This window comes from Streptopelia decaocto (genome assembly GCF_964273445.1).
Source record: "Streptopelia decaocto genome assembly, chromosome: 2".
NCBI classification, from domain to species: domain Eukaryota; kingdom Metazoa; phylum Chordata; class Aves; order Columbiformes; family Columbidae; genus Streptopelia; species Streptopelia decaocto.
Genome location: NC_138655.1, coordinates 145,404,911 through 145,432,853, shown reverse-complemented (window position 1 = coordinate 145,432,853; position 27,943 = coordinate 145,404,911). Strand labels below are relative to the sequence as shown.

General features: G+C 38.4%; 2 protein-coding genes across 2 annotated transcripts; one reads left to right on the top strand and one right to left on the bottom strand.

Annotated features, from left to right (window-relative positions):
- Window positions 1-2,293: 2,293 nt before the first annotated feature.
- On the bottom strand, window positions 2,294-8,634 carry THNSL1 (threonine synthase like 1). Its single transcript, XM_082045263.1, has 3 exons — window positions 8,575-8,634; window positions 5,751-5,914; window positions 2,294-5,257 (listed from the first exon to the last, which is right to left on the bottom strand). Exon 3 carries the CDS (start codon window positions 5,193-5,195, stop codon window positions 2,967-2,969), a length of 2,229 nt encoding a protein of 742 aa, XP_081901389.1. The 5' UTR covers window positions 5,196-5,257; window positions 5,751-5,914; window positions 8,575-8,634; the 3' UTR covers window positions 2,294-2,966.
- A 513-nt stretch (window positions 8,635-9,147) lies between these two features.
- Window positions 9,148-23,010, top strand: ENKUR (enkurin, TRPC channel interacting protein). Its single transcript, XM_082044990.1, has 5 exons — window positions 9,148-9,441; window positions 12,758-12,903; window positions 15,972-16,198; window positions 17,894-18,040; window positions 22,662-23,010. The coding sequence occupies exons 1-5, from the start codon at window positions 9,365-9,367 to the stop codon at window positions 22,833-22,835; spliced, it is 771 nt and encodes a 256-aa protein (XP_081901116.1). The 5' UTR covers window positions 9,148-9,364; the 3' UTR covers window positions 22,836-23,010.
- Window positions 23,011-27,943: the final 4,933 nt, after the last annotated feature.

Sequence of the window (27,943 nt, the reverse complement as noted above, 5' to 3'; positions counted from 1 at the left end):
CATAACTAACTACAACTGCTCATTTTTTTACTTATTCAATTAATATCAATGGTTATAATGGCTCACATGAAATGAAAATAGCTAATAGGAATTTTACTGATTCTCTCTCCTTCAAACCAAGCTTGAGTTGCTGCCATGAATTTTGAAATACTGAGTCATGCCAAAATAAATTCTCTGTTAGTTTAGTTTTGACTGTTTTATCTAATAATCAGCTAAGTCAAGGTCGGATGCTGGCTTCTAGCCAAATCTTTAAAATCTCAGCTTTTCTCTTCTGCGTACTTTCTATGAAAACAGCTCTTCTTTGTAGACATTTCTATAAAGTATTGTAACAGCATATGACAAATTGCCCTGTTATGTCAAATGGCATTAAGCCCCACAGAAATATGTATTGCAGGATTTTCAGAGAGTCCTTATGCTGAAAACAATTCCTATTCCAGTAATTCAATCCAGGCAGTTGGTTTGGTGGTTTTTGTTTGTTTGGGTTTGTTTGTTGGTTGGTTTGGGTTTTTTTCCAAGATGTGGAATTCTGGTTTTGGACTGAGCACATCCAGTGAAAGTATTACATTTCTTTTTCCACTTGGAACTACTGTGAGATTTAGACTGAAACACACAGAAATACAAGGTGGTTGTGCAGTTATCACCTACACATGCAATGCTTCTTTTTTGGCAATATGCTTATGCAGCTTTTTCTTACAGAACTTGCTTTTCCTTTTGAATTACATATTTATGGTCTTTCTCATGTTTTGTCTGGCAAATGACAGAAATTCCACTGCCCTATGAGAAGAGAGACTGAATGAGTTGTCTTTTCACCCTAGAGAACAGGAGGTTTGGGGGAACTCCATCACAGTTTTTCAGTACTTAATGGCAGCTAGAAAGAGGACAGAGGGTTGCTCTTCACAGGGAACCACATCAAGACAAGGGGAAATGGGTACAAGTTGCACCTCAAGCAGTTTCATCTTGACATAAGAAAGAAATTTTTCACAATAAGAACACTCAATCACTAGGCCAGCCTCCCCAGAGACATGGTAGAGACCCCATCGCTGGGCAGATAACCTCATCTAGGCTCCCTTTCCCACAACAGGTTGGACCAGATGATGTTTTGAGGTCCATTCCAACCTGGGCTGTTCTATGATTCTGTGAAAATAACAATAAAAAACTGTTTTCCAGAGTTACCACAGAAATAGTGAACAAGGATTGAGCAGAGAAAAAAAAAACAGAAAGGTCCTGAAAAGGCATCCAAGAATGGCAGAAACTAGAAAGCTATTGTGTCACAGCTTTGTTATCAGTGACATTTAATTTTATTGTAAAATGTATTCGGTGTAGCAAACACACATCATGCTTGGGCCTTTACCTTACACGGGAAGAAAGGACAATTTTTAAAATTAGTTTGCTAGACAGTGTTTTCTTTACCTCTAATGTGGCAAAAAGTATAAGCAGACATGTGAAAGAAGCTTGGCAATCTAGGCACAGTTCAAAAGTACCAACTGAGTCCTGACATCTAGGAGATGTTGCCTCTTGAAGAGGCAAAAAATGTTGTCAATTACCACCTCCCTTGCCAACACTTTCCCTATTTGAATCCTGTCAGGGAGCACAACCTCCCATAGCTATACATCTTCACATGCGATGGCTCTTAGCTCTTCCCCTGTAACTGTATGCCACTCAAAACTTGCCAATATATCATTTTAGCTTTTCTACTAGTGTGAAATGTAGTTATACTTTATGTCCTTCCCATATATAAACTACAGTTAGCACAATAAGTTCGTCCATAACCACATAATCTCCTAGGGCAAACTGCTCTACTTTTTCTTGATGCAAAAAACAATAAACAGCCTGTCATTAGCAAAAGCAGTTTGCTAAGATAGATCTGTTTTAACTTACACAATTAATACCTATGATGCTATCACACTTTCCAGACACTGGAATTCATCCCTCACTTTCCTTGATGAGATCCCAAGAACTTCAGGAAGCTTCTTTCTTGTACTAATTAATACAAAGCTAGAATAGAATATCAAGGAATGTAATTTTTTAAAAATATGAAAACAGAAGTAATTATAATAAGAAAGCTATGTGACCTCTAAGATAAAACTTACATTCTCAAAGCTCAGGAGACAAGAAATAAATGTACATAAATAGTGAAATGTGGTTCTTCTATAAGGAGACTGCTGCTACTACTAGCAAATTCTTCTATAGCATTAAAAAAGTTTCTAAAGCTGTACATTCAAATAGAAAAGATCTAGGAAAGAGACTACAATACACTGGAGGAAGAGCCACATCTCAAAAATTATTAAAAATATCAAATTAAGGATTTTATTTTACACAGGAAAATATCTGGGAGAAAAAAAAATTCTGAAAAATAAAATAACCAGATTTATATAAATGCTGGCTTCACAATACATAAAAAACATTATACAAGAATCTAACATACCACCAGACTGAATAGTTCAAGGATTAACAATACAAGTATATTTCAAACTTTGTAGTGAAATCAACCCTCATTAGTAACACACAAACATCATTATAATACATTACCATATTTCAGTGCTCTAAGTGAAGTTAGTTGAAGTTGAACTAATCACCTATTAACCAAATGATCATATTATTCTCGCAACAAAACAAGAGCTGTTAGTTTCAGAAAAGTCAGACTTCATTATCTTCCTCCTTCCACAGAGAATGCTTCAGGCTTGTGAAGAAGACAGAACTACCATGGAAAGCCAGCATTACTGCTGTCTCTACTATGCATGACCTGCAAAAAAGTATTCCAATCTTTTACACTCTCAATTCACAAGTCTACATGACATCTACAAAAACTCTCAAGTGTTACTTACAAATACCATTCAAAACTTGATAACTGAGTGTAAAACTGTGGCTGTTATGCTGTGGCCTGGACACAAGCCAAATGAATCATGACCTTATTAAAACATGCAGATTGTTAAGAAGGTCTCACAATTGACACAGTGGACATCTGATCAATTACTCAAAACTTTCATAAAATGATTTTGAATTAAGGTTTCTATACAGGACATCAGCATACTCATATCAGCAGCACAGACTCGGTGATCCTCATTCCCCTTCTTTTTCAGGGTCTCTAATAGGCCCCGGTGGACCGGAGGCAGAGGGCTGTAAGAACTCAGCAAATGAAGCTGACTTAATGGATTCTGTTTTATTTCTGCAATCCTCAAGGCCCTCAAGATAGCAGGTGCAAACTTAGAATAATGAGCCGTAGATGAAATAATAATTGGGCAAGTTCTGTCTTGTAATTGATCTGCGACTACTTTAGCAACAGCTGTGTGTGTATCCAAAATATATCCTGTAGTACTGTATACAGAGTGAATGGCAGCTAGACACTCCTCCTCAGAGCACCACCCAGCCACCACGTCCTGCTGAAGCTTTTCAAGTAGATCTTTCCGTAGCTGGAAGTGGCCCTGTTTTTCCAGCTGCTTATATAACTGTGTCACCAATTGTCCATCCTCATTTGCAATCAGGTGCAAGTAGCGCTCAAGATTGGAGGACTTCAAAATATCTACTGCTGGTGAAAAAGTGGGAATTAATTTTCTTCCCCTCAAATCATAAACACCTGTTCTTATGAAGTCAGTCAAAATGTTATTTTCATTGGAAGCACAAATACATTTTCTAATAGGAATTCCCATCATTTTAGCATACAAAGCAGCCAGTATGTTGCCAAAGTTTCCTGTAGGAATGCAAACATCTACAGGGCTTCCAAAAGGAATAATATCTTGATGAACAAGGTCTAGGTATGCAGAGGCATGATAAACTATCTGAGGAAGCAGTCGTGCCCAGTTTATGGAGTTTGCTGCAGCTAAAGCCGTTCCATATTCTACCGTAAGAAAGCCAGTATAATCAGAATTAGTAAAGATTTGCTTTATAGCTGTCTGGCAAAAATCAAAATCAGATTTGACGCCTACTGACCAGGCATTTTCTTTCTGACAGCCAATCATCTGTGATTTTTGAATTGGGCTTACTCCATCCTCAGGAAAAAAATTCATCACAGCAATTCTCTGTTTGTCAGTGTCATGGAGACGACTAAAGCCATCTAGGACGGCACTCCCTGTATCACCAGAAGTAGCTACCAGAATCAAGTAATTGCAGCTCCTGGGAATGCAGTATGCAAATATATGTGGCACCACCTGCAATGCAAAATCTTTAAACGATGCTGTTGGTCCATGAAATAATTCAAGGAGAAACTGATTCCCTGCCAGATGCCTAACTGGGGCAATTTTAGAACAAGTAAAGTTTTCTCCATAAGCAGCTTCAATAATTTCTGCCAGCTTAGAAGCAGGAATATCAGCAGGATGTACGCATCCTTCTAATATCACCTGGGCTCTTTCAATGTAAGTTGCTTCTATTAGGCTTTGCCATTCTCCAGCAGTGAATTTTGGAAGTCCTCTCTCAGGAACAAAGAGTCCTCCATCAGGGGCTAAGCCCTCAGTAACAATGTCACTGAAGTATTTATGAGAGTTTTTCTCCATACTCCTTTCAGACCTACTAGACCTAGTTGAAATGAAAGTTTCCAGTTCTGAGTTTTGGTATCTCTTCACAGCATCAAGCACCTTTTCTGCTACAACCTCTGCTGCATTATCCCCTCCACAAAGAACACGGATGTCGTACCACCTTTTGTAGAACTGCTTCCTGAACTGAAGTATGTCCTTGAGAGAAATACCAGGAGACTGGCCCACAATACGATCCACTGCCATTGATTTCAGCCTGCTCATAATGACTGTTGTGGGCACATCCAGATATACAACTATTCCGTTTTTCTTCATATGCTGCATGCCAGCAGAATGCATTGGATTGGACCCAGTAAGGGAAATGACACTTCCAGATGCTGAAAACTTCAACAGGGCTTTTCCTTCCTCCTCTAAAAATTGCTCATTACCAACATCCTGCAGTTTTTCCGACACGCTCATATTCCAGGTTGTTTCAAGGACATCATCATCTATGTCTATGACAGGGCAATCTAGTTTCTGACCTACTATTCTCCCAACCGTTGTTTTCCCAGCACCTGGAGGTCCCATCAGGATAATATTTTTGCTTCCAACAAGAGGATGGCTTGAGAACCATGACTTCCGTATCTGTGCAAATGCAACAGGTCTTGAAAGCATGAGTTTTAAATACATGCTTGAAACACTGTTTTGGGTTATCAGTCTTAAAGGCCAATACTGACAAACACAAGACATCTTCTGCTGGGTTGTTTTCTCTTTATTTTCTTTTTTTCAAGCCAACTTGATAATCCGCTTACCTGCCTCAAAAAGAGAAGAACAATAATTAGTCCTTCAGCAAACATCTAGGGAAAAACGCTAAAGGATATGAAATTTAGAACAATTAGAATTCAAACATAAATTCAGTTATGACTTCATCAGTGTCAGGGAAGTGTTTTTCAGAACAAGATTCATTCCCCTCTCTTGAACAGGTCCACCTGGCTTCCACTGACAAATCCAGCTTCAAACGGTTCATGTCCTCAGGGTAAACAGAGATAGGCACAACAACACTATTTGCAAATCATATTGTTTATAGGAATTCAAAAACAATTATTTTTTCCTCTATCAGAATTACTTTTAAGTATGCATTTACCAATAAAGAAGATTAACTAAATTACCTTTTTGTAATCAAAATGTTAAGAAAATATGCATTTGTCCCACCTCCCAAGATGCCTTTGATTTCTTATATTTTCCTTCTAAAAAAAACCAACAACAACAACATGCAGGACCGACTTAAATACATGGAAAACTCACAGACTTGTGCAACAGCAAGGCTGGAATAGTTGCATCCAATTCTCTTCTGAAGGGATGGCAAACCAAGCAAGTGATTTGTGAAGAACTCCTACACCAGAGTTGTAGTGAGTGCAGTTTGTGCATAGCACGAGAGAAAGAAAGAAGATGTCATGAAGACATCTACTCTGGGAAAAAAAAAAAAAAAAGGCACACGGAAAGTTGGATTTCAAACAAAGACTAAGCACAAGAAGCTCTCAACGTGGTATTTTGTTTGCTTAGATAAATCAACACCAGTGTTAACATGAAATGCAGCACATGATTCATGCATGATGTTTAGGGCAAAGGGGAAAAGGCTCAACATCTCCATAAGGCGGGGGGGAGGCAGAAATCAGCTCAAATTTGCACAGAAAATCCCTACAGAGTAATTCTTCATTTTAGGTAGGCAAACAAGTATCACTTTGTTATTGTTATTTATTCATTGTTCATGACAAAAAAACGCTTAAAGAAAAGCAACAATGAACTTCCTTTTAGGAAATTAATGAAATTTTAATGTAAAAATTCAACTTACTCATCAATTGTAAATATAAATATTTATCTATAATTTGCAATATATATATAAATCAACATTTTTTAAAGAAATTATTACTTTTAGTTGCTATAGTACACAGTACAAAGAGACGTTGACTAAGTTACAAGTTGTACTTTTTTTTTTTTTCTCATGGCACTGTAACAACTTCTAATAGTTACATTTTAAAGATTCAATCTAGCTGCTCGTACCCCAGCTTTTACTTTTAAGTGGTGTTTGTTTTTTTGTTTGGTTTGGTTGTTTTTGAGTGTGTGTGATTTTTGTAGTTTGTTTTGGTGGGGTTTTTTGGTGGTTTTGTTTGCTTGTTGTTGTTGTTGGTTTGTTTGTTTGGTTTTTAGTTTATATACGAGCTACTTCTATTAGTGAAAAAAAAAATAAATAATGAGAATGTGTTTCCCCATGTTAATCAAGCCAGACTAAATAAAACAATTAAAGGAATTCACTAAAGACTAAGTTTCCAAATCCTTCAATTGTTCAGTGCCATTTCTCTGGACATTCTCCAGTCAAACAGCCTTTTGTCACTGTGGAGAGCAGGAGGAGGCCTGGAATTGCAGTAAAGGCAAATGAGCACCAAACGGGAACTGCACCCTCTTCCAAAGTCCTACTGATGATTAACCCATGTTTAGAGTTATCACAAGTTCTCTAAGACTCCGCTGTTCCTCATTAGTATGCATGAGATCAAATTACTCCAGAGTCACAGGTCACAAATGTCAAAAATGAAACAGAATCTCAAGTTTTGTAAAGGTAAACCACAAGACTCTTCACTTCCAGATGCTCCTTGCTCTAGATTCTGCTCTGCTTCCCCCAGCCTGTTTTTTACACTCTGCCCTCTTTACCAACCTATTAGCATATGTCACAAAGTCAATGTACTTCTAAAAATGTAAATCTTTGCATTTGCTCACTTCTGTATGGAAAGATGAGCTTGCAATCAATAAGTCCCTGTGTTGGCACCCAGTGCTGTGATATGATGAACATGCTGTAATTACACAGCATAGATCAAAGATGTCCATATCATACTGTACACTTTCCCAATCCCCGTGAAGTAGAAGGGAATGGTCATGTGTAGATAAAATGTAAGGTTTCTGTAATAGTCAAAGAGAAAACAATCTGTGAAAAGCAGTTGCAATACCCAGTATCATTATAAAGCTATACTGTACTAGTAATGCATTCTAGTGAATACAAACATCCAGAGGAACAGGACCAGAAAGTGATATTTGTATTAAACATCTAGATGTAAATAAGTTTTATCAGCATTTTTTAAAATTTAGAGACAATGTTTTAGTGAGTTTATCTCTTGAATGGAAGAATCACTTCAAGCATTATGTATGAGCTAAGGGAGTACAAACCATGCCAAGCATAGCAGCCTCCTACCATGGCTAGTTGCACTACAGACTCACTTTGAGGTGCAGGCACTCAGCACATGCTGCACAGCTGCTGACCATAACATCTGGATTGCTTTATGAGTCTAGGCCATAGGGACTTGCATCCCCCCACATTATAGGTGCGGACAAGAAAGGAACTAGACCCAGATTTCTGCAGTTGTAAGTTTATCATGTTTACATGAAGCTACGAGCAGTCTATGGTAATGTTTGAAATCAGCCTGGTTAATCTGGTGCAAAAATTTGCAGGGAATTTATTTCTTCTGCTGCTCAATCAGTTTTATCCATTCCAGTGTAATTGGTTTTTACACCATATATTTACACAGAAGCTTGCAAACATTGAATTCAACTGTTTCTTTGAAACCATTTTTTATTCATTTGCAAAACCTTACAGTAAAAACAGCTCAAATTAGACTTTATATCTTGTAGAGTTTACCAGTCTAGTTAGAACACCAAGCCATCCAACTCTAGATATAGCTAATTCTCCTAAAAGAGTGCTGTTTTTTTTTTTTGTAGCAGAGCTTGCATCTGTACCTCCAATGAAATTTTAAGTTTTGACAATACACCTCGACCCTTCACTTGGACAGCTGGCAGCACCTCTATCAGCAGCAAATATCCACAATTTTAACAGACAAGAGTTACAGTGAAAGTTGAACTTTGCTACTGGTATAAACACAACGTTTGCAACAACATAACACATTATTAAAAATCAGTAACGCATCAGTGGCAGTTTGCAGCTGTCAAAGACCTCACGGTAGGTCAAGACTGATAATTATCATATTTCAAAACTGTTAACACATGACAACTTCCATTTGACTTTTCTCAGAGCTTTTAAGCAGAGAAAAAATAAATAATCCCAAGTAACCCATTCGACTTTAACCTTCTCACGATCATCCCACAGACCAAGATCCTGCGGAGGATCCAGTGCAGGTTCCCGCCTCACCCCCGCGCTCCCCCCATCCCCTTCGACGCCCCAAAGGTGTCAAAGCCCGGGTGGGAGGAGGGGCAACAGCGCGGAGAAACGCGACATCACAGGGCCGGGGCAGTCGCGCCCCCCAACCTGGGCTCCCACCTCCCCGGGGGAGAGGCGGACGCCCTCGCCCTACCCCGTTCCCGAGGCCCGGCTGGGCCCGGTTCGGTTAGGTCCGGCTCGGTTGGGCCCGGCCCGGCTCCACTCGCCCTCAGACGTACCGGCGCGAGGGGGACAGCTGCCACAGGCACCGCGCGCGCCCCACGCGGCCACCAGCCCCAGCCCCAGCCCCACCACCCGCTCCCCACCGCGCATGCGCACCCACCTGCGCGCCCCACCCCCTCACCACTCCGTCCTCGGCCGCGACGCACGCGCAGCCCAGCCGTCCGGCGCGCCCCGACTGCGCCTTGTCGGCTTCACCTGAGCGAAGTGCGCCTGCGCGGCTGCCGCGAGGCCCTAGAAGCGAGGGTGCCGACACGGCCGGTCCCGGCCCTGGCGGAAGCGGGACGGCGTAGGTCCCGCCCCCTCCCGGCGCTGTTACCTAGCAACAGGTTTCCCCTGGTAACTGCGGAGACAACACTGTGCGGGCTCGCGGCGGCCTGAGGGGTCGGGCGGGAGGGAGCCGGGCGCTGGAGCGGGCCGAGGAGCGAGGAAACGCCAGGTGGGCGCTGCCCCGCGTGCAGGGCCCCCCGGCCGGAGGATGGCGGCGCAGTGTGTCCAGAACAATATCGATAACCTTCTGCCCCGCCTGGAGGAGAAGCCTGTCAAACCTCCCAGGTACGTGGGTGTGACAGCACCACTTGCAACACATGGTGACTGGTTCTGGCAAGTAACAGGTATTTAAAAAAAAAACCCAACCTCTAGTTTCTTGCTTAGTTATTGCTCCTCCTAATGAGTCACTCACACCTCAGGGTTCACAGCCGGCTCCATGAGCTGGTGATTCAGTTTGGTATCTTGAATACCATAGAAAAAGAACCTACAAAGCACTCGTTGCAAGCAGAGAAAATTACATGACATCTTTGCTGTTCACACAACAATTTTTCAGTGAGCAGCTGTGGGTTTTTTTGATTTTTTCTCAGTGCCACACTTCCATTCTTTTCATGTGTCAGGTGCACCTTCTGACATTGTTTCTTTTGCTTCTCTTTCTCATTCCCTACCTTAAAAACATTAAAAATGCCTTTGACCCCCTAGTATTAATTCCTCTAAGAGTTTTTGTAAAGTTCTTATTTGATAATTATGCAAACCTATGGTATTTTCTTCAAGTCTCTATTTCTTTATATGAAAGGCAGTTGTTACATTACTGTTTCACTGAAAATGCTAACTGTAGGTCGTAACTCAATAGCTTTAAAGTGAGTAAAAATATCAGTGACACTCCTCAGCAGAACAAAGATAGTTACCCCTTTTCAGGTAAAAGGGTTCCAACCTATGAGATTTCCAGTTCTGAACCTTTTCCATGTAAAAATAGATAATACATCTTCTTTTGTTTCCAATGTGAATGAAAAGTGATTTTGGCAGACAGACGGAAGTAAAATGATAGTGTGGCAAGGCGCACAGGACACTGAATCCATTCCTGTCTTAATACCATTCAGGGATTTGAATACTGTGTGACCATCAGGTTCAGTTTAGGCAAGGGATTCTCTAGGTTGGATACAATCTGACTAAATCCCCTTCCGATCTCATTGACTTCTCACCCCACTTATCCAGCTGGTAACAACAGTGATGAACCTGGTCAATAGCATGATCTGACCAGTTGTAACTAATGCATACAAAAACTAGTTGTTTGTTTGTTTCCAAATGAAATCATATGTATTTCACTCTCAACTGACCAGGTAGTACTCAGGAAACCAAGGCAAGCATCCTGATTTTCCCCAACTTTGATGTACCAAGGTCCCTAAGGAATAGTAACTGTCTTCTTAAAAATATATTGCCTTTTCTCCCCTTGCGAAATAATGAATGGACTATACTCTCAAGTCACCCATAACCATGTTTTCTTCCTTGCAGCCCTATTTGTTATTGGCGTGTGACAGTATTTGGCCACTTTCTTAGCCTGAGAAGTAACTGAAAAAATACAACTGCCACATCTCTTTGTCCAAAAGAATGCCTATGGCTGTCTACAAAAGACATATTTAAAAGACAACTTTAAACCTTATGCCAATGTGTAATAAACTCAATACCTTCTCCTTAACTTTCTCATTCCAAGGCTGTGTGAACCCTACTAGGTCCAACTTTCTCTACTGTGTGGCTATAATGCCACTCCTAGTAAATGGTGAGTAATGCAATAATTTATGGTTGTGGTGGGTTTGTGCCTATGTCTTGGCTGTTGGCCACAAATTTAACAGAAAAAAATAAGGAAAACCTCATTCCTTATAATTAGAGGTATTTCTGGAATTGTATGTAATCTCATGTACATAATCCTCTTACTGATTTTGGAGATCAAATCTCCAGAAGACAAAATATCTCCACATTTTTAATGAAATCTTCTTACATTTTCTGATGTTGTGATCAAATACAAATACATGTCTTTGACATTTGCAGCTCATATACAAAAGCTTTTGTCAGTGTTGTTACCATGACTGTCCTTCACTGGCCCAGCATTACATCATTCCTTTCATCCTATTACAGTATTTCTGTAAAATAGGTTTCCTTATGTTTTTTCCTTACCTGGAAACATGGTATAGTTTTTTCATACACACTTATGGCTTTTTTTCTGTGAAAGAAGAGAACAACTGTTCATCAGCTTTTGTCTACCGTAAATGAATATGACATGCTTTCTAAATATAGGCAGATTTTAAAAGGTACAACACGGTAGCCTTAGCTTCAGGAACAGGGAGTTCTGCTCCTTCAGGAAAACATTTGTGACAGCTCAGTCCGTCAGAGAGAGGCAAGTTGCTGCTAATCAGCTAACAATCAGCAGTTGGCTTCTTTTGGGGAACATGTTTGCATACTTTGATTAAAGCAGAAGTTACAGTGCCATATGCAACATTACACCAGAACAGCAGTGTGTACATACCCTGTACATACAGCTTTTCATGTCTGAGCTCCTACTGATTTTCACATTAGCCATTTCAGTTAGTGCCAAAACCACCACTGATTACACAGGATCATAGTTTGGATCTGTGTAATATAAGAAATACACAGTTTGCTCTGCTCTTCCGGAGCAGTCATCAATCTCATCTAATCTCTTATAATAGTCTGTAACAGATGGTTCAACGGGAACATTGAGACAATGGTACAGTGGACTGTATTGAGATAAACTGATGATCAAGGACATTCTGTCCAACTCTCGACTACATTTGACGTATTTTCTAAAACATGAGGTTTTGCATACCTCTAAAATATGTTTCATCCCATAGAGTGAAGCAGTGAATGTTCTCATTATCAATACAGATCTCATCTATTTTGAAGCCAACTGAGCTTTTCCTTACATGTGTTTGATTGCTGTATAAGGCCCTACAATGTACTGCAACTGCAGCTTCTGGAACAGCCGAGATAGATACATTGGCATTTGCATCTTTCCCATACTACAAACTTTCAAATACAGAAAATCTGGAAAAGTAGGTTTATTATTACTATTTTTCTATAGATGCACAACAGCTGCATTTTTGGTGCATTTTTGAACAAAACAAATAGCCACCTTAAAAAAAAAAAAAGACTTGTAAAAATTAATTAAAAAGTAAAGACTAAAGTGTATAATACATAACCTCATAAAAATAATTAATTAATGCAAGTAAAACTCAAAGCAGTTTATTTCCAAAATTTAGGATTTGTTGAGTTTCAAAATGTCTGTGTTCAGTATTTCTATGAACAGTGCACACAGGAACCATTTTCCAATATGTGACAATACTGACCTTGGAGCACCAGAGAGGAAGGAAGAATCAAGCTACCTTCAGAATCAGAAGTACAAGTTGTCAGTGAAGTGCTGGGCTTAGTGTTAGTGTGGAGGTTGTGTGAATGATGGCCTTTATTTGGGAGAGAGTACAAAACAAAATAGGCTTTTGGCATGAACTACGGCAAAAATCTATATTGTTTGAAGAAGTATTTTTAATATTTTTCTCACCTTTAACTTCTTTATGGCTATTTTTTAATGTCTAAGGTATATATCCACTTTTCGACCATCCGTGAAATGTGAAGCAGCAAAAAATAAGGCTCAGTGCAAAACTATGGGACCAGCAAAAGTTGCAGTGCCAACTCCGAACAACTTTCTGCAGAAACATTCAAAGGAACCCAAACTACCAGCAAGTAAGTGTACACATACAATATATGAAATGTAATGCATTTTTTTTTAATTTCAAAATTGATAATATTAATATTGAAAGTAACAGTTGTGGAGAATAACTAAAAAAATATATATATATTTTTGTATACTGGGGCAGTTTCCACTGTTCCTTTTATAGTATCTATGATACCAAAGTTATTTCTCCATTTTATAAAAAGATATCTTATTTATTGTATAAAATGCTGAAAAAAGCAACAGGGAAATGATGTATGTGACGAGCAAACACAGTAAGCATTTACTGTCATGTGATACAAAACCAGCTGAAACACAAAGAAAAATTATCTCTTTTGGCTGCAGCTATTCAGATGTCGAAGATGTGTTGATGATATGTGCTATCCTGCTGACATTTCAATTACTAATTATGTAGTTTAGATTTGTACACCATTCTTTTCTGCAACTGATTATTAATATCAAAGTAAATAATATGAATGGGGGTATTAAAAGTGAATTTTTTTAATGCTTTAAGAGATGTGGGAAAAGTATGTGTGCCTTTCTTCATGCTATAACTAACATAGAACTTTTCAGCATTCATTGTGAGTTCTTAATCCCATAGCATTAAATTGGCTGGCAGTTTTCAAAGCATAGAATTTTTTTGAGAGCTACATGTCACGGAAATAAGAAAATTGGAATATTTTGTTGCAAAATGCATCGTATCTTTGGGCAGAAACCATAAGTCTAGGTAAAAGGAGCTGACAGTTCTAATGCTCAGCCTCATGGCTTGTTGTGCAAGGGTGGAGTGACTTTCGTAGTGCTGTTGGAGTTCTAAGTGCATTCCTGTCAGAATTTGTAATTGAGTTCTAAAGTTTCAGCTTGAAATTGTTTTTAGCCTGGAAAAATAGAAAAGCGCTGTCTAAGAGAACGTAGGAGCCCAGCACCCAAATTTGCACAGCACATGCAAGTGGCTGAAAATACAGGCTGTCCCAGGAGGCTTTGGAGGCTTTAATGCTTCAGGCAATATGGCCTATTAGAACCTTAAGATAAACTTTGGTCCCAGAGGTCCTGTGGACATCCTTGGTCATTTTTGAATAAAGTCTTCACTTTTTCAGGAAATCTGAACAGTGAGTGTAATACTTAATGACACCTGAGCATTGCTATAATAGTGTTTTAGATGGGTGTAGGAAAGAAGGTTGATTCACCAAAAACGTGGAACAGTCTGTGAGATCCCTTTTAAGTACCTGTGTTATAAAATTATCTACTTCATATTTGCTATATATTGAGATACAGCACTCTGACCCATTTTTCTCAGACAAGCAGTTCACAATATTTCTATTTCAACTTGTTGATTCAGGGCTTCATAACAGCAATATGTGCTTGGGTGTTTGTATTTGGAGTCAATGTACCAGAGCCTCAAAATGACTATGCCACATCATAACTTTGATCCAGACTAGTTATTTCATTGCCATGATTAGACCCTAACAGGTCTTCACAGAGAACTGCATCATTAACTCAGGAAGTTCTTGTACCTTTGTTGGATGGAATTTCATACCTATCGCAGAGAAGTTACACAGCTTAATCACCTCTTTTAAAGCATGGTTCCTTCATCACTTGGAATTTCACCAGTTGTTGGTTGTCTGAATGGGATTATGTCATTGTCTTTATGGTATCTGTGCCACCTTCAAAACTGGGTTTGATACAACTAGTTAAAAAATAGATTGCAAGGACAGAACAGAAAGATTTTTTTTTTCCCCTAAAGTCTGGGATAATGTCATTCTTTTAAGAGTCTGATTACTCATCACTTGCTTAGAAAAGGTGTGTTTCTTAAGCTTCAGCTGGATCTTTTCCTATTACTGGACTCTAGCATTCATTTTAACTAAGCTTGGTTGCTGGCTCCAGAAGTGGGGGCTCCCAAAACAGCAAGTGTGCACCAGTGTACTGCAGATAAGGGTGAACCAGTGCTCATTGAGAAGCTTCAGAGATGTTGTTTCCAAAAGGATATCCTAAGAGAAATAGTTAAGTCTGTGTGTCCTACAGTACCACGTTATGACAAGCTATCAGGCTGTAAAAACAAAATCCAGGAAAGCTCTGGTTCATGGAGTCAGTATCAGGAAACCAGCTGTTGTAGGAAAGAGCTCTGTCACACGTGACGTTACACTTATTTTCTGCCAAAGAAGAACATGAACTCAGACAACCTGAATCAAATAATTATCTCTGATAATGACTGTGAGTCACAGTTATATCTAGTGGGAAATATGGTGGGAAATGAATTGTCTTTCATCACTCACCTGAAGTCAGACTACTTGGGAGACTACTGAATTTCTGTTGGTGCCTTGGAGAAAAGACAGCCTGAAAAAGGAAGAGTTTTGATATTCTCTGGAGAAAGGACTGTGAGTAGTTGTTGATGAGTGTTAGGGAGGAGCAAGAGCAGGGCTTTTCCCTAAGAGGAGGTGAGGCAAAAACCAAGGGCAACCATAATGCAGGCTGGGCAATAACCTCACCAGGAGAAGGGCCAGTCCCACCACCTGCAGAGGCAGGCAAGCAGAGCAGGGTGGGGACAAAAATATGTCCCATCAATGGCCTAGTGACCATCAGAGAAGTTGGGGTAAGGGGCCAAGTCCATCCACTGATTCCACACAGCTCTTCAGGAGCAGCACTGGGGGCTGGCACAGCTGAGACAGCTCAGCCAGGCACTGACAGCCCAGGGCTGAACTGAAATGGGGTTCCTGAGCCCAAGGGTGTGGGGTGCAGGGCCATTAGTGCCCTAACATCAAGCATCTCTAGTAAAAGTAGTTTTAATTACATTTGAAAAAGGTCCTGTACTACTGCAGTTAAGAGAAAATGTGTGGCATATTATAAGGCAAACCCATCTAAAACAACATAGTATTTCCTAGGTTATGAAACCTCTGTTATGCCAAACAAGCATACTCATTTTCATCATAGTACATTCCTAGTCAATTCTTTCATTGTAGATACAGTTGGTTTCTATTTTTATGTAATTTTGTATGTAATTTTTCCCTTTTGAAAAATGTAATAACATTAAATTGCAAAGCTCTTCATGGTTATTGCTGAGAATGTTTACATGCTCAATTCACAGAAAAAAAAGAACAGGATAGTAAGAAATTGCCTGCATTATCAGTGCCACGGAGGACAGATCGCCCAGTTATGGGAATTCAGAGTAAAAAGAATTTTATAAATACAAATGCAGTTGCTGCTATCAAGGGATTGCCTAAAAAGCCTCAACCTATTTATGTTGATAGAAGACAGGGAGATAAATATCTGCTTGAACCTTCAGGACTTGTTCCAAAATATATTAAAAAAAAGGTAAGTTTTATTAAGTTATAGTGGAAATACTAGTAGCAATGCCTATTTTAGATTCTCTATTGCATTATCCTATGAAATGTTTATGATTCTTTTTGAGATGTTTAGATGCTGCTGCTGTTTGTGGTAGACTTTTGAAATTCAAGGAGAAATCCCTGGCACTAGAGCTGTGCCGTGCCTTTGCTCTGTATTCACTCGCTTATGCGAGTCAGCAAAAAATTGGGATAATGATGCTACTAAAGCAATAGCATATGTGTTTCATTGGGAACCCAGGGAGTATCTAATGGGGAGGGAAATGGAGTTCTATGATGAATGAATGCTGGCTCTTTAGGAGAGACAGGCAGGGAAGGGGTTGCCCTTTGGATGAAGAAGCTGTTCAAATATATAGAGCTCTTCTATGGAACAACAGCAACATGCTGGTTGAGCTTGTGGGTCAGGATCAGAGAAAAGGCCAGTTAGTGTCGAAAGCATGTTTGTTGTGGACTATCTAATCAGGTGAGGAACTGGATGAAATCTCTTTAAGCACTTTGAGGAAATCTTCAGATTATAGTGCAGGTTCTTACAGAAGACTTCACCCTCCTTGATATCTGCTGAAAGGACAACATAATGGGATAATGGCAATCCAAAAAGGTTCCTGGAGCATGTCAGCAACAGCTTCTTACCACGGTTGGTGGATGAGCCAACCAGTGGTCATGCTCTTCTGGTTCTGCTACTTGAGAAATGAGAAAGAACTGGTCGGAGGTGTGTTAATAGTAGTCTTGGCTGCATGGGCCATGAAGTAGTTCAAGATCACCTCCTCCTTGGGGAGGCAGGTGGTAATGTACAGACCCTGTACTTCAGGAGACCAAACATCAGCTTCTTCAGGGAACGAGAAGGTAGGACCCTGTGGGAGACAGCTCTGAAAAGCAAAGGAGCTTGAGAAAGCTGGCATGCCTTTAAGGACAACTTCCTCCAAGTATAAGGACAGTCTGTTCCACTACTCAGGAAAACAAGACCTATCAGGAGTTTGACTTATCTAAATAGGTAACTCATGACAGACCATTCTGCAAAAAGAGACATATGACATAACTCATAGTTTCTGGCAGAGCTAGACAGGCTTCATTTTACAAAGGATGTAAGGCAAAATAGATGTTTTCCCCCAAGGACATCTGGGATATTCAGAAATTATCTTTCCTTCTAGAAACACAGTTCTGCCACATCCAGTATGGGGTAGTTTATCATTTTTAGCTAGCCCAATTTTCATGTATGTGTTAAACACTATTTACTCTTTTCTGTGGCATGCAATTTTCAGCAAAAATCAGGATACAGAAAGACCTTTCCAAGAAAGTATTTAAGGAATGTGTTTCAGAATGTAGAATCTGACACCATGTAAATTTGTAAAATAGTTTGCTGTCATTAACAGGTTTCAAACTCCTCACTCAACCATCAATTCTTATAAATAGCTGATTTGTTTTCTGGATTCTGTTGTTTTCCAAGGTTGCAAAAATAAAGTGAGGGTAATTGTTTATATTTTTTTCTCAGGCTACAAAGACAATCATGTTTGATACTCTAAGAACGCAGTGATTTAAGATTTTATTGCTCAGTGGCACAAAATTCCATTTCAAGCTGTCTTTGCAAATGTAATATATTAGGGAGACAGGTATGTCTCTGTTTCCTTCTTAAAAGAACATATAAGAAATTCTTTCCTTACTCTTGTAGGATTACGGTATTACACCAAAATATGTAACACAGAGAAATGAAGAAACAAAGAGAGCTCAGGAAGAATATGAGGCCAGGATCTTGGAAGATCTCAAGAAAAGAGCCATGAAACGGCTATCTGATGATGAAAGGAGAAGTCTTCTGCAGGTGCATATTTTGATTTAGGATAAATGCTAACATATACAAAAGATTAATTTGGTAACGTAAGTCCACATAAATAATAAAAGTATACTAGATTTTTGAAGTGAGGCAAAGGAGTCAGCTACTTTTTCACTAGATGGAGCTGTAGAACAGTTGTAAACTGAACTGAAGGGAGCTGAACTAGCTGCAGTTTTAGTCCACATTTACTAGTATTTCAATTCTGTTAGATTTCTGTCCCCGTTGATGACTTAGAATTTCAGTGAAACCTCAAACAAATGCAGAAAATCACCTATATGGATTTAGTGACAGTTCTGACTCTACTTATGAATCACAGAAAAATACAAATTGCCTTTTTTTTTAATTTTCTGATGCATAACATTGTCACTTTTATTGGCAGTTTCTGTCTTCACATTGTGACCTCACTGACTAAGCATAAGGTCATGCTTTAAAATGTGGCAAAACCAGAAGACAGAATTAAATTGCAAAATCTTCATAGAACTATGGAAAAACTTTATTTGGTTAAGCTGCTTTGGATGCTGTCTTTCATACAGTTTTAATTGCACAAGATTTTCTAAAGATAAATAATACCACAAAATAAGTAGAGCAGAAAAGAGACATTTTTAAAGTATATCCAGCCCTTGAACTGGAATTTCTCATGACAACATTTTAGCCAGATTTCCTATGAAAATTAGGCTTTTTTTTTTTTTTGTGATATCTGTTTATCAGTCTGTCCCTTAATAACTTGATCTTAGCAGCCACCTGAAACAAATTAGATGGATGGACATCTCCAAGATGCTAAATTCCCACCAAAAAAGCCAGCAGAAAATCTAGAGAGAAAACACAGTGTCTGACTCACTTGCAAAGATTAACTGGTTAATCAGCAAACTCCACAAAAGCAAGCACAATGGTGTCTCTTGCATATGCAGCAAGAGGTAGAAACTAGGAAGGAGTATGGGAGAGAGGTGAGAGTATTGCATTGATAGCGATATAAAGAACATAACAGCAAGCGTGAAGATTAAGGTATTTTTATGGTGGGAAAGGCATGGGACAAGCTAATAGTCCAGGAAGTTAACTGTGCAGCATATATATATATGTGCAAAAGACATGTGAGTTCAGCTACTTAGAGTTTTGCACTTAGTTTGATTAAAATTATGTTGTGTATTTTTAAAATATGAGAGTGCACTGAAGTATTTTTAATTGAAAAGTTTTTAGATTGTTTTCATTAAATCGGTATTTTCTTTTAAATTTTTTAAAAAAAGTTTGTTCTTTCATGGGCCACATTACTTATACAGTTATATTATCAGGAGGAATTGGTGTCCTCAGGGTATGTGGCTTCTATCCAGTGCTCAGCTATAGACACATGGGAATTCCTGTCTTTTAAAATAATCGACATTGCTAGTGATTGTGCCCTATCTGATTTGAAAGAATACGTGGCAATAGATGTCTGAAAACGAAATCAAGCCTCATGAACTTAGGAAAATAAAGGGAAAAAAATTGTGCCAACATTTTTTGAACTCTTTCTTCATTGTGCTCAATTTGGTTGGGATTTTATAAGAATGAAAGAGCATGTTTATAAATACAGTACATACTTCTCACTGATCCAGCATGTATTAGAATTTCTTATATAGAGTTATTCAGTTTGTGATCTAGCCCATAGCAACAGTGCTCAGCATATTACATTGTTGTCAGAAGAACTGTGAGGGAGATTTTTACATAGGGAGTCATGATGTGCTTTTGATCTCTCCATTCTCTAGGGATAGACTAGATTGTGATGAGTGCAGCCTCTGATGTGTTTTAAAACTCACCATTTTCACTGATTTTTCAAACCAGTTTTTACTAATGTACAGAAGATATGAATGACTTTTCTATGAAAGTTTTGGAAATGCTGTATTGATTTTAATTACTATATATTTGTAAGCTATACCTGATGTCTGGTAGACTAAGAGCTTTATTTAAATACTTGACAGGCTTGGATTGCAAAGACAAGTAGTATTATAAGACAGAAAATAAATAGCCTTGTTGCTCTTAGTTTCACATGTTAAGGTAGAGTTTTTAAATTTATGTAGATATTGGTATATGAAGCTTGTTGGAATAACCTTTATGGACAACACTTATATGCTTAATATAAATATGCAAAAAGCACAAATAGCTATGTAATAAATACACTGCTTTGAATCAGTAAAATATTACTTCATGTTAAAAAGTTTGTTTTTCTTATTATTGGCGGGGAGAGCTCATTTTTCATAGAATCGTAGAATCGTCTCGGTTGGAAGAGACCCTCAGGATCACCGAGTCCAACCATAACCTAACCTAACTCTGGCACTAAACCATGTCCCTAAGAACCTCATCTATGCACTTTTTAAACATCTCCAGGGATGGTGACTTCACCACTTCCCTGGGCAGCCTGTTCCAATGCCTGACAACCCTTTCCATGGAGAACTTTTTCCTAGTATTCGATCTAAACCTCCCCTGGTGCAACTTGAGGCCATTTTCTCTTGGCCTATCACTTGTTACTTGGGAGAAGACACCAACACCCTCCATGCTACAACCTCCTTTCAGGTAGTTATAGACAGCGATAAGGTCTCCCCTCAGTCTCCTTTTCTCCAGGCTAAACAGCCCCAGTTCCCTCAGCTTCTCCTCATCAGACTTGTGCTCCAGAGCCCTCACCAGCTTCATCACCCTCCTCTGAACTCTCTCCAGCACCTCAACGTCTTTCTTATGATGAGGTGCCCAAACTAAAGACAGGATTCAAGATGGGGCCTCACCATCACTGAGTACATACCGTGGACATACAGTGTTCTGTTCATACAGTGGACAAAATCAGATAACTTCTTAGGGGCATCTTTGAGTTCTTAAATAGAAGCAGCAATCTTCAAAGCTAAATCTGTATTAAGAATAATTCCTCTAAATTTAACTTCAGTATGTTAGTCAATTAGCCAGTCTGGGAGAAAAGGTGCTTAACAATAGAGGAGAAGAAGGACATCAGGTTGGAGATCACAACGTGCCATAAATTCAGCATGTCAGTTGAATCGGCTTTTAGTTATGGAGGAGAACTGAAAACTTCAGTTTGCAACTTCAGTTCTTCATTTTTGAAGATACTTTGTGATCTCCCCTAAGGAAACATAACTGAGAGCCAAAAATGTTTTTGAAAAGTGTTTTCTCACTAATAGCCATATTGTATTAATATTATTCACTGATTGCTGCGTGAGTTCCTTTTAGTAGGTGTGATTATTAAGTTCACCCAAACAGTTTTCATTAGGAAATTTGATACAAAGAATAAACTTTACTAAAGCCTCATGTATGCTTGTATAGGATGTGTAGATTTTTATTATCCTTTTGAGGAAAGTAAGAGCAATTGTTGCAGTAACTATGAGGATGTAAAGACAGTTTTTAAATTTTGTTTCTCTACCACAGTCTAGTTCTGTTCAGCATGTATTGTTAGATAAAAGTTTGTCTCTGATGTTGAATTAATAGGTTTATGAGTACATTTCAGGTAATTGTGTGGGGTTTTTGAGGCAGGGTTTTAGTCTTGGGCTTTCATATATGGAAGATACAGTTCACTTTGTCTAGTAAGGTAATTATTTGCGTAGCAGCATTCAAGAGAGGTGGCAGCTATTGAAATTAGTGTTGACAGGGTCAGTGACAGCTAGCTTGTTTAGTCCAAATGATAAATAAGTTGCCGATAGATGTTATCGTAAATGTAGATTAGGAAGGGAATGCAATTATTTAGAATTTCTTCAAAGTAATTTGCAGAAATTAAAAAATTTAGGATCAGTTTGGTGTTCATGGTCTGAGCAAAGTCTCAATTATAGAAAATGAAGCTGGTGGTGAGATGAACTGAAACTGCCATTGAATTTTGACTGGAGTTCGAAGAATTTGTAGTCTTGTGGTTACTTAATGTAGGTAACACCACTGTGTGACATGGTGATAGCTGTGGTAGCAAGGTTGCTGTAGTGTAGTTTGTAAGATATTTCCTGTTGCATTTTGGAGAAAAGGAGGCATTTGAGTGATACAAGTTTAGAGGCAGCTTTTATGAATCCTAGTAGTTCCTCGATGAGCATACTAGAATTAGAAACTATGGAGCAGTCCAAGTTGCCTACTTGAAGATCACTGAAAACACAGAAAGTCCCTTATATGGAATAAGGAAGAGTCACACTTCATTCACCTTGTGCAGTTTGTCTTGAAGATACTGAGGACTGGAAACAAAGTATACAGGCTTCCTTGTGTTCCTGGTAGGCTATGGAGTTGATTGTTAGTCATATTGACATTCTTTTTTCCACTTAACCATTTTTGTAGCTCATCCTTCATTAACTAGTTTAATTATTGTTTTGTTGCCTCCTAAAGACTGTAATTTTTCTCTCCAAGGCACAGAGTTTATTTTAAAGACCATTTTTATATTGCATCAGAATGAGTAAAAATTATTTCCGTTTCATCTGCTTTGACTTTTAAGAATTTAATTAATTTGGTCCAATTACGATGATTAAACATTATCCATGTATTTATTATTTTAACATTGAAGTGACACTTACCAAATGTAATATTAACAAAAAACCTTAAGTAGTTTATGTGCATATGAAAACTTAGTGAAGTTTTTCTCATATATTTTCTTTTCTTGTAATGGCACTAGGGACTGAAAAAGAACTGGGAGGAAGTGTATCATGAATTTCAGGGTCTTCCAGTACAAATAGACACCGTACCCAAGAAGCTACATAAGGAAAAGCTGGAATTACAGATGAAACAACTGGAGCATGACATAGAAGTAATTGAGAAGCACAAAATTATCTACATTGCAAATGAGTAAGGAATGTTTTTCAGATATTGCCTCTTTCCTCCTTTTTCTCTATCCCTACATCTCCAAGAACCACCCCCTAAATTCTCAGAAGAAATTGACACCGCCAACTATTCAGAAAGACATATTCAACTAATATAACTATGCAGCTGCTTAGAAAACTTGTTACATATAGCTCTCATCTGTATAATTCACAAAACATTTTGAAATTCTTAATTAAACTTTGAGTATTAAACCCATGAATTTAATCTATTATTATTTGTAATTTTTATTAACTACTAAGATTTCCATAAACATAATACAAAAAACATAAACAATACTATTTCATATGTTTGAAGCACTTCTTTCTTTGCATAGCCAAAACAAAGTGAAATAATTGGCTGGTGAAGACAGCTTGGTAAATATAACTACAGGGTGGGATGGCTTCTGGACTAGTTATTAAAGAGCTGTTATGCTTTACTTAAAATCCTGAGTGATTGTATTTCTAAACAGTTTGGCTTCTGCAGAACATTTTATGTACTTTACTTATTTTTTATACCAAAACCAATTTTTATAGTGGAAACCCATAATAATGTAGACGTTACACAATACAGACACCACATGTGTCTTGTGTGTGTTTACGTACAAATAGCTCTGTGATACTATAGTAAATCTATAACTAAAGTAGAAAAATGTGTTTCAATTGCTATTATGTGTGTAATGCTAGAATGAAAGCATGTGAGTCAAGACCTAGGCAGAAATTATATCAGCACACTATACTGCAATTATTCGCATGACAAGAAAAATTGTTTTTCTTTCCTACCACTTCACCTTTGCTGCAGAACACAGCTTTTTCTGTGTGGTATCAATCATTACCACCAGCAGATGTTGTGACATCATAGTATCTGATATCAGCAGAGCATGAAGTAAAAAATTTCAAATGAACTATGAGAAGCCAAATTTTCACGTACATTAAGTTCCTTTCATAAACTTGTCAGAGAATGGCTTTGAAGACTTCACAGTGAGTCTAGGCTATATTTCTTGTGCATCTTAAACTTGTCTCTGACATGCAGTAGGAAAGCATGGGTGAGCAGTAATGCGCATTTTGTTCTTTGTAACTTATTGCTAAGCAGTCATGTTTGGTTTTGAAATATATAAGCTGGAAGAACGCTGTGGTTTTGTAAAATATGAACTTATTGTTTACTCAAAATAATTACTTATACTGTATATTTTAACAAAACCACACCAATTATAAGCACTTAATAATATGTCACATTATCTCCTAGTGAAGTACAAGATGCATTTCTTAAGTAATGTAATATAATTAAACATGGCTGTTTCTTCTGACTTAAAGAAAAAAAAAAAACCTAGATCTGACTCCAAAACAGCATGCATTCCCACTGCCTCACTTTCAGCTTTTAGTTACTCGTTAGACCATTTTGTTGAACTAGGTTGAGGATCTAGATTCGGTTCTTCCATTTGTCATCAGTGCTAACTTTATGGAAATGCAAAGCAGGTGATGGCCTGTCCCAAAATTTGTGACAAGCAACTAGGCTGCACTTGGAAACATTCAGCATTCACCTGTAACAATGACTGCTTTTTAAACTTGTCAGAAGGATATTAGGATACAACTGGGAAGTTAGGAAGTGAACGGCAAGTGATGCAAAAAGTATTCCTGCTTAACAGGAGGAGAGACCAGGGCCGGTGCACTTCTGTAGCTGAGTGGGCTGTCACTAGTGTATTTGAACAATACTGTGGGGTTTTTTGAATAAATCTCATATAGGGCTTTGCAGGTAGCTCTGCTGCCACCCGGGATCTTCCCCTCTTAATACATGTGAATAGGTTCTGTCACCCTATGGGGATGGAGGTTGTATCTCCTGTCTATTTTGATGTGTATTCATGAGACCTACCAACACTTCTAATGATGGAAAAAATACATTATAATGAAAAACATTGAAAATACTCACAGGATATAACATTCTTACCCTTTAACTCTCTCTGGGAAGTTTGACAAAATAAGTTTACAGAATCCAAACAAGGTAACGCTGTATTTATATGTGCAGGAAATGCCAATAATTGAAGGCATAATATTAATCATCTAATATGTGCCATCAGTATAACTAAAGCGAAAAGTTGAGTAAACTCAGTTGTTCTGACAGAATTGTTCCTTCATAAAAGATACTAAATATTAACAGAAACAAGTCTGTTCATAGGGTAAAAAGTAGCATTACTAGTTGAAGCGTTCTTTAAATTCACTAGTAAATTACTGATAATCAATGAAATAATGACCAAAAAAAATCAAAATGCTTCTAGTACTTCATAATTGTCAAAGTCGTATTTTTAAATGGTCCACATTAAATTGGATAACCATCACAAAACACATGCTAAACGGGTATGAATGCTCTATTGCCCAGTAAGTGTTATGTTGCCACAATCTGAAAATATTTCCTGTTGGAAGTTGCGCATGATAAAACTGTGTATCTATTTTTTAAAAATAGCAACATGAAATTATGATAAATATCTCACTGGCTGTTCTTCAGAATGAAACTATTTATATCCAGGAAGGAAGGGATCAGATATGGCATCGCCACAAACCCAGGGAGTTCCTGATTGTACGGCTCCGATAGAGCTGCCTTGAGCGAGCATCAGAGCTAACAGGAACATATGGGCTCCATGTGGCTGGTCTCAATGCACGGTGGTTTCTTGAGCTCGGCAAACATTCCTGGGGACTAAGGCTGGGATAGTTTCCTCAAAACCTTCTTTGCAGAGGGGTAACCTCATTCCCCTCATGAAACAGTAAGGGTAAATTCTGTGGGAGAAATAATATGGGAGAAATTCCTCACTGATTTCATTTTCCTTAGTCTCTATAGGTGAATTTTATAGGAGAGCATGTTCCGGCCCTTTGTATTAATATATATTTGTGAAAAATTGGCGTCACAAACTGCTGCTGTGATTACTCTGCCACAAAGCTAAAATCTAGCCCTTTCACTGGCATATGTTTTGGGGAAAACAACATATCTAACAATTTTAGCCCTAATGAAGGCAGCCGTCTTTCAGATAAGAAAACTTCACATACATGCAGATTAATGGGAATTCTAAATAAATGCTAGTCCTAGTCAACACTTTCATCCTCGGCTTTATGATGCTTATACTATTAATAATATAATTACAGGGAAGGCAGGTGGCAAAACCTATCATTAAGCTTGCCTGACATTTCCCATAGCCAAGGAAGGGACCTGCTGAGCCCTGCAGCTGATGGGGATCACCCACCCCAGGAGCTAGAGGCGTCTTGAGCCTGACCGAGCTAGGGACTGTCATGTCTCCCGTGCATGGACATCCAAGGTGGTGATGTATACTTGACTGCTCAGTGCCCAGATTGTATTTTTTTTTCATTCTGTCTTGATCTTGCTCCAGCTCCTTTTTCTTATGTAATGCTATGTAAATAAAATGTGAGTAAATTCAGGGTTTTCATCTTCCAGGCTAAGCAGTGGCAGTATGGTGGGAATCCAAGGTGAGATTAGTTTCTTGTTTGTAGTTTTTTTCTTTACTGTTTAAAGGGTGCTGAGGTAAATGTGACTGTCATTTCATCAAGTTATAAAAAACATGTTTAATTATTTTCTTTCTAGACTGTACCTCCAAGAAATGGTTGTAGATGAGCAGGCATAGCCAAATAGTAGACTATATTCATGTCAGCTGGCCTTGATGCTGCTAAGAGGATGAACTTCTGTTTAGTCACAGTACTAGCCTGGGTTGTTAATTAGTTATTCCATGCCTACCTCCACATTGACTCCACAACATGGAGAAATTCACACACACATGCAAACACTGGAATCACATTGTCTTCAAACCCTTCCTCAAATGTTCTTTGCAGAGGTGGCCACCAAAAATTTAACAACAGCTGAGCTACTGGTGAGCTTATCTCGCTGACCTGTGCAGTTTCCTTGAACTCCCCTGGCACTGTAGCCAGTTGTTTCTTGTCTTAGGCTGTAAGTTACATGTTGTGTGGATCATCTCTCTCTCTTTGCTTAGTGTTTGACACAATAAAAGTTCTGTCTGTAAGTAGAGCTTCTATGTGCTTATAATAACAAAAAAAGATCATCTGGGGATGAATTAAGGCCCTGCAATAAAGGGAATGATTCAAGTTTTTTACTAAAAGGATCTGTTTTCCAAGAACCCTCATTTGTTTCAGCAACTAGAAAGTAGGAGTTGAAGGAAGAGAAATGAGATTTTAAGCACTTAATTATTCCCTGAAGCAATATGATTTATTCATGTCTTTGTCATAGAATGTTTTTTGAAATGCAAGAGTAAATGACTTATACCTGGCTTTTTCACTGGTAGCCAATAATAATGCATTTTTCATTTTAGGGGTTCCTGACTCTGCAATTTGAACCCACATGTTTTAAATACAGGCCGTGTGTGCCTAAAGTTAGAAGCTGTGCTTTGAACCTAGATAGCACGATGTAACAGTTTGGGAGCTGTTGTCTCAAACTGGTCACTCAAAATTCATGAAATTAATGTTTAATTTACTCTTGCTAGGTGAGAGGTCCCATGTGGAAAATTCAGGTGGCTCAATCCTCTAATTCCCAGAGCTGCTGTAAAGATAGACAAGTACCTCTAGAACTGTTCCCATGTTGCTTCGAGTGTGTATTAAAGCTGAGGAAGCAATATAATAATTATCTCTTCAGTGGAAAAAATGTCAGCAGTGTTCAACATGTGGCCCCAAACACAGGACAATGAGGAAATATCCACATTTTGCTGTTTGTTCAAGAGACTGGTCTGGCTTTGACACCAATGACAAAATTAGCAAATGGTCTAAACCCATCCTTCCAGCACGGTCAGGTTGTTCTGTGCAGCAGCAGAGCTCAGGGGTTGGCCGGCCAGGAACATTGAGCTGCCAGTGCTACAGGAGAACTTGCTGGACCAGATTCTGCTTTTCAATACACTTTTGTTACTGCATTGTTTATTCTAGGCAAGCTGTGAAGTGTACAAAATTACATCAAAGACAGACTGAGCTATTTGAAAAAAAAAGAAAAATCCTTAAGCTGTTGTTTGTTTACTTGTTTAAAACACTCAGAATTCTCTTGTTTTGCAGATTTTCCCAAATCTGCTGTAGTTTATTAAAAAAAAAAAAAAAAAGGCAA

Coding starts and splice junctions, on each gene's coding strand:
- THNSL1 (XM_082045263.1), bottom strand. CDS start 5,195: ATGTCTTGTGTTTGTCAGTATTGGCCTTTAAGACTGATAACCCAAAAC.
- ENKUR (XM_082044990.1), top strand. CDS start 9,365: ATGGCGGCGCAGTGTGTCCAGAACAATATCGATAACCTTCTGCCCCGC. Junction 16,199..17,893: donor CAAAATATATTAAAAAAAAG/GTAAGTTTTATT, acceptor TTACTCTTGTAG/GATTACGGTATTACACCAAA. Junction 18,041..22,661: donor AAAGGAGAAGTCTTCTGCAG/GTGCATATTTTG, acceptor TAATGGCACTAG/GGACTGAAAAAGAACTGGGA.